This window comes from Gopherus evgoodei, chromosome 10 (genome assembly GCF_007399415.2).
Source record: "Gopherus evgoodei ecotype Sinaloan lineage chromosome 10, rGopEvg1_v1.p, whole genome shotgun sequence".
Classification (NCBI taxonomy): Eukaryota; Metazoa; Chordata; order Testudines; family Testudinidae; genus Gopherus; species Gopherus evgoodei.
In genome coordinates, this window is record NC_044331.1 from 52,300,247 (window position 1) to 52,317,014 (window position 16,768).

At 49.3% G+C, this 16,768-nt stretch overlaps 1 protein-coding gene across 1 annotated transcript in view; it reads left to right on the plus strand.

Annotated features, from left to right (window-relative positions):
• SRL (sarcalumenin) overlaps positions 1–16,768 on the plus strand; it is a 116,274-nt gene that overhangs the window by 68,177 nt on the left and 31,329 nt on the right. Inside the window, 4 exon segments of the mRNA XM_030577879.1 lie at positions 6,952–8,172; positions 12,416–12,475; positions 12,478–12,513; positions 14,071–14,166. Coding sequence (XP_030433739.1) covers positions 6,952–8,172; positions 12,416–12,475; positions 12,478–12,513; positions 14,071–14,166 — 1,413 coding nt within the window.

The following is a 16,768-nucleotide window of genomic DNA, read 5'->3' on the forward strand; positions in this document are numbered from 1 at the left end:
CATAGGGGAAATTAGGAGTCTGAGGCATCTGAACTACAACTTCCATGAGGCACCGCAGCAGATCAGGCAAACACAGAGATTACTGGTCTTCATCTGAAACATTATGATTTTCCTGACAAAATACTGAAAAATTTCAGCAAAATTGTCATTTTCCTCAGGACATTTTCCCCATTTCCCAATGGAAAAAATAGGTAGGTAGAAAATTCCCAGCCTGCTCTAGAAACTAGACGCAGATGACAGGCCACTCAGCCATTGTCATTGAGACACCACGCTGGGCCAGCCCCTTCCGGTGAGACAGACCTGAGCTTCGTGCCCTCCTCAGAATGGGGAAAGAGACCCCGCCACAAAGAGCTGACCCCCTACTACCTAGCCTTTGAGCTAATTCCCACTCTGATTTCCTAGTGTGCCCTGCGGAATGTCTGCCATAGCAACTGTCATGCCTGATGGTTTTTGTGGTGGTTGTGGAAAAGTCAGAGGGCCCCCATCTAACTGTTGTGAGGCTGTGAGGTAGCAAGGGGCTCTGCTATCATGCTGATGAGTGAAGTGTAACTGCTGAGAGATTAGACAGATAGATACTAATGAACAGGGCCCTGACCCTCCTCCACACTCGAAGAGGAAGGTAACTTTGTAAGAGGAGCCCTGACCTGGAGCCCAAAGCTATGCTGAGATGAGGAATGCCCCAATCTCTGCTGTGGTCCTGGGGAATAGCCCATGACGTGGGTGGAAACTATAATGGTGCTCTGGCACCCGTTCCTTTCTGCTGTAATCCAGTCCCCAAGGCGTGCTGAGCAAGATATATTGTCTTACATAACTTTCCACTGCTGTAACTGCACCCGGCTGTCTCAGCCTGGTACGTACAGCACAGGGCTCCAAGTCCTGGGCTGCACCAAGTGTCATTTTACAATGCACTTATAGGACATGTTTGATAAATGCTTTTACTTGTTCCCCTCTCTGTCCCTTCCTCCCCCCACCTCATCCACCCGGAGGAGGTGGACTCTTCCCACATCTGATGTCCCACATTGGTTACATTCTATAATTGAAATTGTGGCCTTGGGTAGGGAGACGCACGCTAGTCGGTCGGGTAATGTCTTCCCAGGTAGTTCCTTTTCTTTTTTGAGTTTGAAGGAGCCACTTCTTCAGTTTCTGCCATCCAGTTGCTGGACATATTTTTAGCCTTAGGAGGAAGGCCAGAGGGTGCTAAACCCATAACCTTGGCCCCTTTGGCTGCCAAGTGATCGTCAGTTGACCATCTGCAGATCAGCACAATTTACACTCGATGTGTTTAAAAAACATGGAGGGGGAAAAAGGGAGAAGGAGATGGGGAGGACCTCAGGAACCTTACATAACACCTCAAAGGTCATGGGAAATCATGTACACATCTGAAACAGCAGCAGAAGAGTCCAAAGCATGGAAGCTGATTTGATCTGTTCAAGGAATTTTTTAGACTGGTCCAATGCCACCCAACATTTCAAGCAGCTGTAGCATGTTACGGGCTTACAGGTCTTCATGTTGCATGCTTATTTAGCATTAAAATCAACAAGCACTGGCTCCAGGTGCCATGACAAAGCATTAAACACAAAAGAGAAGCAGCAGCAGGTCCTACAGTGCCCAGCCCATCTTGAAAACATACTGTGTGCCCTTCAGCCCAATTCCCTCTCCTTGCATACTGCAGCACTCCTCAAATGCCTAGCAAAAGAGACAAGCTTCACAGCATGCCCTGAAGCTGAGGTTGCTGGATCCTAGCTGTTTTGGACCAAAGGGGGGAGTGAATTCCCAAGTTCTGGTGTCCTGGAGAGCACGCTGCCAGGAACACTGAGAAGCTGCACTGATCTCAACAGCAGCAGTGTCATGTGCTGGGGCCTCTCTCAAGTAGGCTGGCTCCAGGCCACATAGGGCTATGTGGGTCAGAAGCAGCACGTTCAGCTCCCACCCAGATGCTCAGTCCGTGCAGCGCCTGCCTTTAGAGGTGATGTGTCGCTGTACATTAGGCTCCCTTAGGCCTGCTTACACCACTCCCTGATGTGGACGGGAGGGTCGGGGTGGCTCAGCTGGTGTGGAAGAAGCATGAGGTGCAGGAGGGTAGAGGCTGCTTTACCGGTAGTTACGTCTCTCCGACAAGCATTTCTGGCCCCTGCGTGGGCAAGTTGCGCTCTCTTAGGGCTATACTTAACCCTTTACAGGGAAAAGAGGCATTATCCCTTAACTATCTGTTTATGACAAGGGCAATGGCTCGTCTCTGCTGTGTCCCCATGTTTGCATTAGAAGGGAGGCTTTGGGCTTCAGTCAGGAATGTCTGGGAATTGCTGTGAAAGGGGAAGGGGCTCTTGGAGGGCAGGCCCCAGCTCCTGGGTTGGTGATGCTATGAACTTCATGCTCAGTTTGTGCGACTGACCCCTTTGCTCCAGCCCCAGTGTCCCCAGGTGAGTGCTGAGATCAAAGAGCAATGAGACTCCCAGCAACACTGAACCCCTGAACCACCGGAGACCAGCGTCACCCCCTCCCTCTTCTCAGCTCCCCTCCATGCTCGCAGGCTGGCAGCTCTGTGCACTCCTTCCTGCACTGCCTGGCAGCCACAGCAGCATACCCCAGTGCCCAGGCTCAGCTCCCTCGTGGCTCACCCACCCACATGGCATCCAGCTGGGTCCCCCCACAAGCCTGACCCTTCCCTCCCTCCTCCTGGCTCTCACCACTAGGCTGCTCAGCCTCTCCTTGCTCCCCTGCTGCATCTCCTCCCCCAGCCCTGCTCCTCCTCACCACGTACATGCCTCCGACCCATGGCTCTGAGTCCCTCCCACAACTGCTGTGCAGCCTGATGCCCTCACGCCTCCCGCCCCGCCTCCCTCCCACCTCCGCCCGCTGCCCTCCTGCCTCCTCCCCCAACTCCCTCCCACCTCTGCCCTGCAGCCCAACACCCTCTCTTCCTCCTCCCACCCCCTCAACTCCCTGCCCTGACACCCTGCCTCCCTCCTGCCTCCCACCCACTGCCCCAACTCCCTCCCACCTCTGCCCACTGCCCTGACTCTTACATACATGACACTATAGTATTAATGACCAACATGGTACCAGTTTGCATATGGTTCCTTAGATGACACCTGTTAGATACAGATTATGACAACACGGTGTTGAGGCAATGAGTGTAGAAGGCCTGACATGAGTTATGATATGGTGTGCACTGTGGGGTTCCCAAGGTCACAAAAGGTAATAGTGTTACTGTAAGGTACTTAGACTTCTGTAAGGCATTTGACTTAATAGTGTATGACATTTTGATTAAAAAAAATCAGAAATATATAAAATTAGCATGGTACCCATGAAATGGATTAAAAGCTGGCTAACTGACATGTCTCAAAATGTAACTGTAAGTGGGGAATCATTATCAAACTGGTCTGTTTCTGGTGGCATCGGTTCTTAGCCCCTATGCTAATTAACATTTTTATTAATGACCTGGAAGAAAACATAAAATCACCACTGATACAGAGTGCAGACACAAAAACTGGGGCAATGATGGTAAATACTGAAGAAGACAGGTCACTGATACAAGCGAGCCGGATTGCTTTGTAACCTGGGGTTATGGAAATAATGTGCATTTTAATATGGCTATGTGTAAATGTATACATCTGGGGGGGAAATGTAGGCTGTACTTACAGGATGGGGAACTCTATCCTAGGAAGCAGTGACTGAAAAAGATTTGGAGGTCACAGTGTATAATCAGCTGAACATGAGCTCCTAGTGCAACACTGGCCAAAAGGGCTAATGTGATCCTGGGTGCATTAACAGGGGAATATCGGGTAAGAGCAGAGGTATTATTTTGCCTCTGTATTTGGCACTGGTGTGACCGCTGCTGGACTACTGGGTTTAGTTCTGGTGTCCACAACTCAAGAAGGATGTTGATAAATTGGAGAGGGGTCCAAGAAGAGCCACAAGAATGATTAAAGGATTACAAAACCTCCCTTACAGTGACAGAGTTAAGGAGCTCAATCTATTTAGCTTAACAAAGAGAAGGTTAAGGGGTGACTTGATCACAGTCTGTAAGTACCTACATGGGGAATACTTGATGGACTCTTCAATCTAGCAGAGAACGGTCTAACACGACCCAACGGCTGGAAGTTGAAACTAGACAAATTCAGCATGGACATAAGATGCAAATGTTCAATGGTGAGCGACATTAACCATTGTAACAACTGACCAAGGGTCGGGGTGGATTCTCTATCAATGGCCATTTTTAAATCAAGACTGAATGTTTGTCTAAAATATCTTCTCTGGGAATTATTTTGGGGAAGTCCAATGGTCTGTGTTCTACTAGAGATCAGACTAGATGGTCAAAATGGCCCTTCTGGCCTTGGACTCTCTGACCCACTGCTCTGACTCCCTCCCACCTCTGGCCTTTTTCTCTTGGTCCTTCTCTCCCACCACCGTCCCCCTCACAGCTCTACTCTTCACCACCTGTTCCATCTGCAGGGTCCTGTCCCATTTCTCCTTGCCAACTTCCCAGCTCTCCCGTGCCACTCACCACTTCCCAGCTCCATTGCTCTGCGTGCATTCTGCACTGGACCCCACCTCAGCCACCTCCCACTTCATAGCCTTCCCACTTCTGAACTGAAACCCCATGCAAGAGTGAGAGAGTGGGTACCATGTCTCTCCCCACGGGACTGACTTTGGTGAGCTACTGAAGGTGGCCAAGCAAATCACAGCAGAGGCATTAGCCCACAGCACCCCTCCTGCAGAGACTCTGCAGACTCACGCGCTGTCTGACCATCTTTGGATATGTCTGTACTGCAGCAGGAGGTGTGATTCTCAGTTTGGGTAGACATACACAGGCTAGCTTTGGCTGAGCTAGCACGCTAAAAATAGCAGCACACCCAGGGCAGCACAGGCTAGCCACCTGAGGACTTAGGGATGCAGATGGGACTGTATGCAGGCAGCTAGTCTGAGCTACTGCCCAGGCTACCATAGTTACACTGCTATTTTTATCATACTGCAGTGATCCAAGCTAGTGTGTGTATGTCCACCTGGGCTGGAAACTGCACCTCCCCACTGCAGTGTGGACAGACCCTCTGCTGCTGTTCTGTCCCGTTGCTGTGACCAGCTCACTGCTGCTCATGTCCATGTGCTGGAGTGTTGCAGGACTGGCTCGCCCTTGCTGTTATTTACACTACAGGCCAAACCAAATGCAGTGATTGGAATCTTTTAAAAGCAGGTTATTTTTTCTGGTGCTTTGCTCTCCTAATCCAGCACCTGGCTGCTCTGAGTGCTCGTTACAAGAGTTCAGTGTACAGGGAATCACTCACTGAGCAACCATCCCTACTGCTCAGGGGAAACTGCAGCATAGCCCCTGAACAGGGAGGCCTGGGGAAAGAAACTGATCTATCAGGGTCAAGTCACACAGTGCAGGATCTGGGTCTGAATGATCACAAAGGCCAGGAGCATTCAGGTCCTAGGTTTGACCATGCTTCTCTCTCCATTAGGAGTATGAACCGAGACTGTGCTCCCCTAAGTGCAGGTGCTAGTGCCTGCAGGATGAGGTCTGCTGGGCTGAACTGAGCTCTGTGTATGGCCTGACTGGCTGGGCAGGGCAGTGCTTTGAGATCCTTGGATACAAAGTGCTAGCATGCCAGGCACTGCTGTTAATAGTAGTGCGAAGCACTGTGCCTGGTGAGACTGGACACTGCTGGGCTGGAGGGCAGCGGGACACTTCCCACTTTCTCCAACACAGCATTTAGGAACATGGCCAGTGGGAGGACCATCAAAGGGTCATGGGAGAAGACGACAGGAATGGCCCATGTCAAGCTCTGGTTGCTATCTGAGAGAGCCTGACAGTGCTACCCCTTTTTCCTCCCTGAGGATGATACTTTCTGGTTGGCATCTGCTTGCCAGCTGGAGTACAAAGGAATTATTCCCTTTTGAAATGCGTCCCTGGTATGTGGACATTAGACTTTTCAGGGGATTATTCAGACTAGTAGCAACTGTTTGTGACAGAGACGCTATAGCCAGTAATGCTTTATTTTAAGTATCTGTTGACTAATGTTGAATTACAGAGGGGGGCCCATGGAAAACGCAGGTAACATCTCCCGGAATGCAGAATGAATTCATTGCATTCCAGTCAGTTTCAAAGAGCGGCAAATGTTTTCCTAATGAAAGGCTACTCACAATAAATAGCACTCTAGCATGGACTCTGGGTCAGGCTGCACCCTCAAATCTATTCACAGGGGTCCACTCCTCTTGTGGCCAGTACATTCTGCATCCCCCTTCCTTCAGCTCTCACCCTCACCCCTATTATCGATCCAGCTAAACTCCAATTGCTATGCAAGAAACAGGACGTGGAAATAACTCTTTATAATTTGCCACACACAAGTGGCTTTTCAGATATAAAGGTTCTGGGCTAAGCTTCCCTCCACCCACCCCCCCATCCCATCCAGTATATGTATAAAGGTCACTTTCCTTGAGAATTTTCTACTCTTCACATCTGTTCCAAAACACTGCTTCTGCTGGAGTGGACCACAAGGGGCAGAAGGGTTCTAGCAAAAGGCAAGACTCAGAGGGAACAATTGCTGGTATGACTTACTGGGGCTAAGAGCTTCTCGGCAGTAATCTCCTAAATACTGTCCATGTAATATAAGATATTCTCCCCAACATACACTTGTTTGCATCTGATTTATTGATAGGAGTATTAAAAGCAAGATGGCACCAAAGATGGTTTTTGATGCCCATGGATCAACAGGGATAGCATTAAAATTCATTTATAATAGCCTCAAAATAGAGATTTTGTAACATGCTAGGACTCCATATACAGCATCCTTTTAGTAAGCAACTGAGTTTTACCCCCACATCACACACACACATGCATGTGTGCCTGTGAGCACACACACATATTATGTAGGCACATGTAGGCTCTTTTGAGGAGAAGAACAGAATCAGCCTCAGATAAAACTGACTGCTAATGTTCTAATCATTTAGAATTGCAAGTTTCTGCCTCGGAGGGCACTGAAGATGTTGCCAACTTTGTTGAGAATCACTTATCAGCTGGAGACCAAAGCCTAGAGGGGAACGAAGGGGTACTTTGCCCAGACTCTGTACCTCCTGAGAAGACTGTTCTCCTCCAGCCTGCAGACAGCAATGAGGCAGCAGCCCAGGAAAGGAGCGGAATGCCACATGACTGTGGTTCCAAGACAGGTGCTGATATAAATATCCCTGTTGATGGCTTGAACAATGACAGCCAAGAGGAGGACAATGACATGAACATAGCTAATGCTGCTTCATCGGTTTCAGAATGTGATGCTGCCACAGGCAGCAATGCTGATGGAAGTGAGACTGTGGCAAGAGAGACAGAGCCAGCAGAAGGGACTCCTCTCCCAGGGGAAGACATGGAAGAGCTGCTGGCCAAAGAACAGCCCGGAGGCAGCAGGAATGAAGCTGCAAAGGAGAGCAAGGAGGAGAAGGAGCTCCATGTGGCAGGGGTGGAAATCAGGCTGGAAGAGGCTGGGAGGAAAGAGAACAGGCAAAACTCTCCTCCCGCCACAGCAGGGAGTTTTGAAGAGAGCACCCGCCTGCCTGCAGAAGAGAGGCAGGTTTCCCAGCGTGGTACAAAGACTCTGGCTAGAGAGGAGGTAGCAGCAGCAGAGCGCCACTCAGGGCCTGACGATGACAAAGATGCTGCCGACAAGGAAAGCGAAGTCAGTGAGGCCTCCCAAAGGAGCGCGCCACCCTCGCCAGCCAGCGGGGAATCGCCTTCTCAGGGAGATGCACATAGGGCTGAACCTGCTCTAGCAGAGCCAGGAACTCTTGAGGAAGTGGGGACACAGCTGGAAGAAGGCTCTAAAGAAGACAAGAGCCGTATTCCACATGCTAGCCAAGGTGCCGAATCTCACATGCAAGGTGGGAATCATGCAAACAAGCAAGACAAAGAAGTCTCTGGCTCAGAGACCAGTCATGTCTCTGGGGCCCCTCTTGGGGGCAATGGACTAGCTGCAAAAGAAAAGGAACCTGATTCAGACAACAGAACTGGTGACAGTCCTGTGGGAGAGACCACCACTGATGGCCAGGCAGCGGAAAGGGACAGAGAGGAACCAAGCACTACCTCTGCTGAGGCAGTAGGAGAAAACCCTAACTTGGAAGCAGAGGAGTCTGAAGAAAGTTCAGAGGAAGAGGATGATGACCAGGAAGAGTCTGAGGAAGAGAGTGATGACTCAGCAGAGGAAGAGGGTGATGACTCGGCAGAGGAAGAGAAAGAGGCGGCTGGCTTGGCAGAGGAAAAGGGTAGTGATCCGACAGAGGCAGAGGAAGAGGGGGCTGGCCTGGCAAAGGAAGAGGAAGAGGGGGCTGGCCTCGTAGAGGGGGCTGGCCTGGCAGAGGAAGAGAGTGGTCATCTGGCAGAGGCAGAGGGGGCTGGCCTGGCAGAGGAAGAGGGTGGTGATCCGGCAGAGGAAGAGGATGGTGATCCGGCAGAGGCAGAGGAAGAGGCTGAAGAAGTCATTGCCCCAGATGTCCGAGTGGCTGCTAGTGACATGGGAGACCATGGCCATGTCAAAGAGGAAGAGATCAGTGGAGTGGAAGCTGAGTCTGATTCTGCAGGCCAGAAGAATGCACCCCGCAGAGACATGGAGCAGGACAAAGCTCACTCTCACAATAGTAACCCAGCTGTAGCAGGAAGCCTTTCCGTGGATGCGCAGTTAGTGGCAGAGACAGATAGCCCACCAGGCAACAACCGTCTTCCTGCTGCTGCTGTGCCTGACCCCAGACAAATAGGTCTGACTTTTTTTTTACTAGGTGTGCTAGTAGTAATAGCCTAACAGCAAGGGCATTGGTTAATATCAAACCCAGTGCGCCGCTGAGCTTGGCAGACATTAAAATGCACCCAGTGCATGGCCCTTGTTCTAATGCTTGTGCTTTCAGTGTGTGACCCTAACCAACTGCTCAGACCGGAAATCCCTGTCCTGCCACAGCCAGGAGGGGTGGCATTGGTGATATGGGGTGGTAATGAGCTGCAGTTAGTACTTGGTAATGGGAGATGAAGGCTTTCATCCCTTGGGCATTAGGTTGAATTAGTACAAGGTCAACAGTGACGAATATCCATTGCCATCTGACAGCTCTGCCATGGCCTGCATGAAATGAAGTGTTATGTTCCTTCCCCATTTCCCAGGAACGGGTTGTCCAGCTCCACCCCAGTTAGCACCAGTTGGGAGCCTCAATAGAGATGCCAAGGACTCCTGGGCCATGGCAACTGAACTCTTCTCTCAGCACTACAGGTGGTCCCTCCAGGATAGGGCACATTGGCAGGAGCTGAACTGGGCAAAGGTTGGCCTGGATTTGTTCTGTGGATAAAAACAGAAATCCATGTCCAGGAGCCAACATGGCCCCTTTCACCAGCATTGGATTCATGTCCTTATACTTCTAAAGGCAAAGGACCCTGGTTTTTCACAGCTCCGTGCTTTGTGCAGTCATTAATACTAGTGCAAAGTGAGTGCTAACATTCTGCTGTGATAGTGACTGACACCACTTTGTACCAGTGGGGTAGTCCTGAACGGACATCTACCGGAATGCCCCTGCCAGCGTGACCTCACGGAACAAAATGGCATGCTCCATGCAGCAAATGGACCAGGACACTGTTCCGCTGCAGTCTGGTCCTAATGCACCAGTGCTTTGCACTGGCATAGATGATTACACAGGCCATGAGACAGCAGAGAGCCAGGTCCAAGGAATACAAACACTCTAAAATACTCCACACTTTTCACACAACCAGGCAATTTAAGAGTCAGCACAGACAACACAAGAGAATTGGATCTAGGCTGAGTGATGTGTCCAGTGTACACCAGTTTGCAAAGCTATCAGAATCAAACTGAGGCGAATGACCTATCCTGGGAATAGCAGGTTAGAACCCTGAGCTTTCACCTGGAAAACAACAGGAGTCCAATGGCACTTTAAAGACTAACAGATTTATTTGGGCATAAGCTTTTGGTGGGTGAAAGAACACTTCTTCAGATGCATGGCTAGTTACCCTGAAAGCTTATGCCCAAATAAATCTGTTAGTCTTTAGGTGCCACTGGACTCCTTGTTGTTTTGTGGATACAGACTAACATGGTTACCCCGATACTTCGCTTGCGAGTCACTCATGATGCCCCTTAGTGATAATCCCCTTCCAAAGATGTGAATTCCAAGGGAAGTCTTAGATAAGTCTTAAACACAGTCCCCAGTTCTTCCCAGATTGCATTATTGTTTCAGAAGGCACTCTCTGAGCAGTGCTGGGATTGTTTTCCCCAGAGCGCTGGGAAGGGAAAGGTGGATGGATGAACTGGGCATTCAGATTAATGCCAGATCATGAAAAAAGGAGACTTATGTCCTGCTCCTGCAACATGCAGCTTATGGGCAGAATGCAAACTCGGGCAGAACCTCATTGACTTCAGCGGCGCTTGGTGTGGTCGTAGCTGCCCGCTTTCACACTACATAGTGCAGGATCGGGGCCCTAGATTTTCCCAAGAAGCCGGCAGAAAGCTGGTAAAATTCCAAATTGCACAGACCGCACGTGCCAGTCAGTCACAGGTGAGTTTGTGGGTGAACAATGAATAATTATCTGTCCCATGTTTTCTTTGGACCTACTCACGAAATCTGTCACATAAATTTTTCAGCCTTTGTCACTGATTAGCATGATGAGCAGAAACCTCACCCCAACTCCCCTCCCCTCCCCTCCCTTCCCTTTGCTTAGTGCTGTGCTGTAACATACGGACATACTGAGCGAGCTGCTGGTGCCCAGATGTAACCAGAACTGAGTCTCTGTGGCTTTTTTTGGCACATCCAAAAGACCTTTCTTTGCATGACGTATGCACTTCAGTTCAGGTTCTCAGGCTAGTGAGGAGCGTGAGAACGAGAGCTGCCCATGTGGTGAGTGGTGGCTCTATTCCCAACCCAACAGGATGGGCTGGGAAGATGTTTGGTTGCAGAGCTGTTTGCAAACCATTCTTGAGCCTAGGGCCCAATTCTGCACTTGCTGCTTTCAGAGGGAGCTTTGCCACTGACATTAATAGAAACTAATGCATCTATAGAGGTCAACATACCTACAAGGCCAGGCACACACCCCTGTGTGATACAGCATGCTGCAAACACTTTGAGCACTAATGTTCATATTGACATTAAGTGGAGGTCTAGCTATATAGCCCTACTCTGTTCCAAGCAGTTTGTCTCGTGCTACAGCCCTCTTCCTCTAGGCTGATGTAGTGTTGTTATTACAGTAGCAGCTAGAGGCTCCAACCAAAAGCAGTGTCCCCGTTATGCCAGGTGCTGTGCAAACACATAGGCAGGGCCAGACCCTTTCCCAATGAGCTGATAGTCTAAATGGCCAAAACACACAAATGGTAGGTGAAGGGAAAGATTATTCTCCCCATTTGAGAGATGGAGAAACTGAGGCCCATGAGTGAAGTGACTTGTCCACAGCCAGGAGTTGAACCTGGGTGTGGCGAGTGGCAGGCTGGGGCTGTTCGGCAGGGCCATGTTGCCTCGTCCAGCATCCTCCGTTGTCAATATCAGCACATTTCATTTTCACTTTTGGTTGTAAAGAGTGGACGTGGGAGGTGTTTAACTTCTGCAGATAGATGCCTGGGTGGAGAGACAGAGGGGGAAACCAGACTAAAGCCAGGTGTTATTGCTATGCAAGAGTTGTAGTTCGGGTCTGACTAGCTGCAGGTGAAGACATATTGAAATCTTTCTGCCCATATCAGTGCCAGGGCAGGGACTGCTATCCAGCAAGCTGGCATGTGCAAGTTGATCAGTTGAACATATTGCTTAATGGTTTTCTTTATTATCAAGCATCCCTTTCAGATGAATATTTTGCATTCATAGTATTGATGTCAAGCTCTTATTTCTTAGTTTGCCGACAGGCATGGTGGAGTCTCCATCATTGGCCATTTTTATATCAAGATTGGACAGTTTTTAAAGCTGTGCTGTAGTTCAGAGGGAGTTATTCTGGGAACGTTCTCTGGGCAGGTGTGATACAGATGAGATGATCAGAATGGTCCTTTTTGGCCTTGGAATCTATGAGTCTGTGACTTTCCAATCATGAGGAACATGCCAACAGGACTAAGTGGGTCAGTTGCTGGTCTCTCTCTAGAACCAAATAGAAAGATCACCACATTGCAAAGCCATAATCATAACTGGTACCAACAGACACCTCTGTTGGGAGCCTAAGCAAATTTTGCAAGAGAGGGAGGGAGGGGAGGGAGGGGGAAAGGAATGTCTGCAGTAAAACGGAGCAATGAGCCAAACCCATTAATGACTTAGCCATTCAAAGATTCTTCCCTGGCAAGGGGGTTAAAGATGCTTCTCAGCCCCTCTGTGGCCAGGGAGTCACTCACCATGTCATGCTGTGGTTTGCGTGTTCTTCCTAGCCTTGTTTTTCAGACATGCCTAACGGGTTGTTTTCCTTTTTCTCCAGAAGAGACAGAAGATGTTGGGGAGACTGCCAAGAGGGACCGGTCCCATATAGAGAGCACCCTTAACTGAGTGAGGCTAAACCTGCAGACGACTACTCAGGTAGAAGCGTGGCAACAGGGCGTGCACAAAGGGCGGGGTAGGAAATACACTCTGGAAGCAAGTAGGTGGTTGGGTGCAGTGGGGGCCCCAATCTATTGCAGACATAGAGCCTGGGATTTGGGAGATTCTGTGGCTTCTGGGCCCAGGCCGTGGGAGATGGCCATTTATCCAGCGCCTCTAAGCACAGACTTGTACAACATGCATAACAGAGGAGAAGAGCCCATACTCCTATCTCTGAAAGACAGAATCATGTAGTTAAACAAAAAGCACTAGTGGCAATGTCTTTTTTGTTGTTGTTGTCTTACATCTTGTTTCTTACGAAGCTGGTAACTTTTCCCGTTCTCCTTCAGATTCTTGCCTCTTAAATGCTTATCTTTCCCCTGGATTTCCATTGTTCTGATAGTTCTAAGATGTACACATGGTGTGCGTTAGAAGGAAGTTCAGATAAGTCTAGAGAGCCACAAAAATAAGAACAGACATAAGCTCCCCTCAAAGCCAACCCAATCCAGCCCAGCCCTGAATGTTTATTGAGGAGCAAAAAAGTTTTGAGCAACTTTTAAAGTTTTATTTTTCATTTTTGAAACTTATCGTTTGCTGCTGCACTCCCCAGTGTCTGCTGGGACTAGATGAAGAAGCACCAAAATACTGTGGGAAGAGCTGTTTCTGCCACTCTTCTGGCCTGTAGAAATGCAGATGAACTGGGCATGTCATAGAAAGCCTGTTCTCACTGGCACCCAGACACTACAATGAAGGGCCCTTTAGGAATTTGTGTTTTGAATATTAAATAGTAATGAATCTTATGATTTCTTACCCAACGTATCGATACATTTGCAGGTTTGGAGAAGGCTGGGTAAAGCATCTGGAGTGAAATCCTGGCCATAATGATGCCAATGAGACTTTTGCCAGGATTTCACCCCTGAACGTCTGGGTACTTATTTGAACCAACCCTTTAAACCTATTGACCTTCTCCCACACTAATAGAAAACTAGAGGAAGTTCTAAGGCTTAAGAGGGGTGGGAGGTGGGAGTGGAATCATGCCAGAACCACAGGATTGCTTCCTCTGTGTCTTTTATGGGTGCTTCCACAGAAGCAAATCAAACTGAAACAATGGCTACAGCAGGCAGCAGCTACCTCCCAGTGAACAGAAGTAATGCCACCAGAACAGCTCATGGGACAGGCTGGAATCTGCCAGCCCTTCTCTAACTACAGCACTTAATCTGGAGCATCTCAAAGGGTTTTATTCTGTGGTAATTTATTTTCTAAAGACGGGAACATAGGACTAGGGCATCTCCCTGGTCATCGACTCAAGTCACCTGCTATCATGAGATTTCATGCCCATTCTTAATACCTGTCCCAACCAGAAATCTCTATTCACAATGAGAGGCCTCCTATTCCAACAGCCAAATGGAGATTTATTTACTTGTTTGTTTGCACTGCCTCTGTGTGTGTACATGAAAGAGAGCCAGGGAGGTAAAGAAGATGGTCAGAACACCAGAGGCATCTGAGAGTAGCTCTGAGTTTGATTTGTTTCTATTTTATCACCCCTTGAACCTGTAGCAACACTGCAGCGGTTGAGGAAGATCTATCACTCCTCCATCAAACCCCTGGAGCAGTCCTACAGATACAACGAGCTCAGGCAGCATGAGATCACAGGTAAAGCTGAGGGGCAGTAGGGATGCATCGGGCACAGTCAGTGTTCTGCTGTGCATAGGTTCAGAGTACAGATACTGGATCTGTGGAAGACCTCAAATACTGAGTCTTCCTTTGCAGCAGACAAAGAGATCCAGAGAGTGTTGTTACCTGGGTCCCATGCAGCCCAGTGCAGTGGGTTTCAGTGTGTGGGAATTCTGTGTATGCACGTTGGCTTTTTAGGTCCCTGCATAACGTCACCTCAATCAGTGGGAACAATTCCTCCTTTTCCCTGGCGGAGTGCATCAGTGCACTGAGCTGATGAGCCTCAAGGGCCTGGCTCTGCACTGCCGGCACCTGCAAAGTCAGGGGCACCTGTGCCATGTGCATGTGAAACGCTGTCAGATTAAAACCTTCCACTCACCTGATGGGTGCTTCCTGGCCACGCTGCATGGGTGTGAATAACTGCACAAGGCCCAGAGAACCAGCCCTCAAGAAGGCACAGGACAGCTGGCTCACAAGGAGGCTTAGGGTGTCTGAACCCACTAAGGAGTAATAATTCTGTAACACTCCGTCCTGTTAAGAACCAGACACAGATGGGTGAGCTGCTTCTCCTGCAGCTCTTCTTCTGGGTGCAAGATTTTGGTCTAACTTCTCCTTCCAGGGGAGTGGATGACTCAGCAGGTGTGATGGAACATGGAGCTTTTTAGCTCCAGGTCATTAGTAATGGAAATTTGGCCTAGGCCAGTCGTGATCAAAGGTTGGTCCTCCAATGGCTGTGCCAGGGCCTGCTAGTAATTGCTAAGCCCTAATGGTGTGCTTGGTCCACTCCAAAGGAGGTAAGAACGGCCGCTGCTCCAAGGAGCTTGCAGACTACACCAGGCCTTTGCAATCTGCGTGACACGGCAGCTGTATGGCCCCATTTCTAATGTGTTAGTGTCAACATCACAGAACCCTGTTGGCAGCCTCAGCAGAGCAGCCAAGGTCTGAGATCCCAATTCAACGGGAAAACTCATATGCTCAAAGTTAGGCACATGTACCTTGCTGAACTGGGGCCTGGATGGAACCGTGGAGACGAAATGCTCCTCTCTGCTCTAGAGCCGGCTGTACTAGATTGGGGTGAGGCACATCAGTTGGGGTGGGCCGGCGATGCTTGCCCGGCTGCTGCCCATGCTACACCTGCCCTCTGGGCTTTTTACTCATGCTACAAAAAGATAATTAGCCTCTGGGGATGGGGGGGATCACTCCATAGCAGAGTCCTGGGTTTATCCTTATTGCAAGGAGTGATCTGTGGCTTATGCCCTCCCTGCCTTCCCATCTCTGCTCCCCACAATTCCACTCATGCACACTCTCAGTCCCACTCAAGATGCAAATTCCACTCACCACATTGTAGGTTCCCCATTACTATCAGCCCCTCCTCCAGGTGCTACCCTCCCCTCACTTGGTTCAGCATTACTCTCTATCCCACACATATCTGCCATTGCAGCTGTTCTCAGCTGAGCTACGATAGACCAGCCATTTAAAAGCCCATTATCCATATTTTGCCTTTAGAGAGCCAATCAGACATGCTGGTTCCCTCAGAAGCTCTAGCTTACGGGCCTGGTAGACTCTACACCAAGCTCAGCACCTTGTATCTGCAACATTATTTTTGTATAACTCGATTTTGCGAAGCGATGAAAAGGGTTGTCATCCAGCAGGTCCTTCCAGAGCTCCTGCCTCCAAATGGGGCCATATCTCCAGCCCCTCGGCAGCATCTCCTCTTTATGCTCTTTGAGGTAGTCTCAGTTGGATCTTTGATATTTCAAAACAGCCAGTGCAAAAAAGACCACCCACAAAACACTTCAGTGCATACTCAGTGCTCCGTGGGCTGTAGCAGAAAGACACACTTCTACCCATCATAACCACATGCTAGGAACTCCCTGCATCCATGCCTCATTCCTCCTCCACTCCTCCCCCTGAAGCATGGTGGCTCCAATCAGTGACACCATTTCAGCTCCTTCAAAGCTGCTTCTTTTTGCAAGTGCTGCATAAGCCAGTGCTTGTGCTCAGCTCTGATTAATATTTGGGCATTGCAGATGGTTTGCTCTGAAATCACCTGAACTTTAATAATTCCCAGCCTTTGTTCTCTGACTTTTCACCTCACTTCTGTGTGCATGCATGGGAGTGTGTGCACGCCCATGTGTGGGTTCTGCAGTCTTGTGCACAATAGTCCTTTACAAGGTGTAGGAAGGCATGCAGCATTGCAGGATGCTTGTGACAGCGATGTGATCCTCACTTTGGGATTGCCTGGAGCTGGGGCCAGGGGAGCGGGAAGTGAATTTCAGTTTAGCAGGTGGAGGAACATGCTTGATTATGCACAGACAAGTCTCTTTGTTATTGACACTCTCAGGTTGTCATTTCCAAGCAGAAATTTAACACAAATTCCAAAAGAGCCACATAACAGCAAAGGTGGGTGGGGGGTATTGTTCAGGGAATGTCAACACAGCTAAGCCACTGGGCACTGTAGTGTAGACACGTGGTGCAGCAACAGAGGGGATTTTTACATCCCCTTTGAGAGGCAGTAGTTATGTGGACAGAAGAATTCTTCCATCAACCTAGCTGCATCTACAGTGGCGGGACGGGGGCA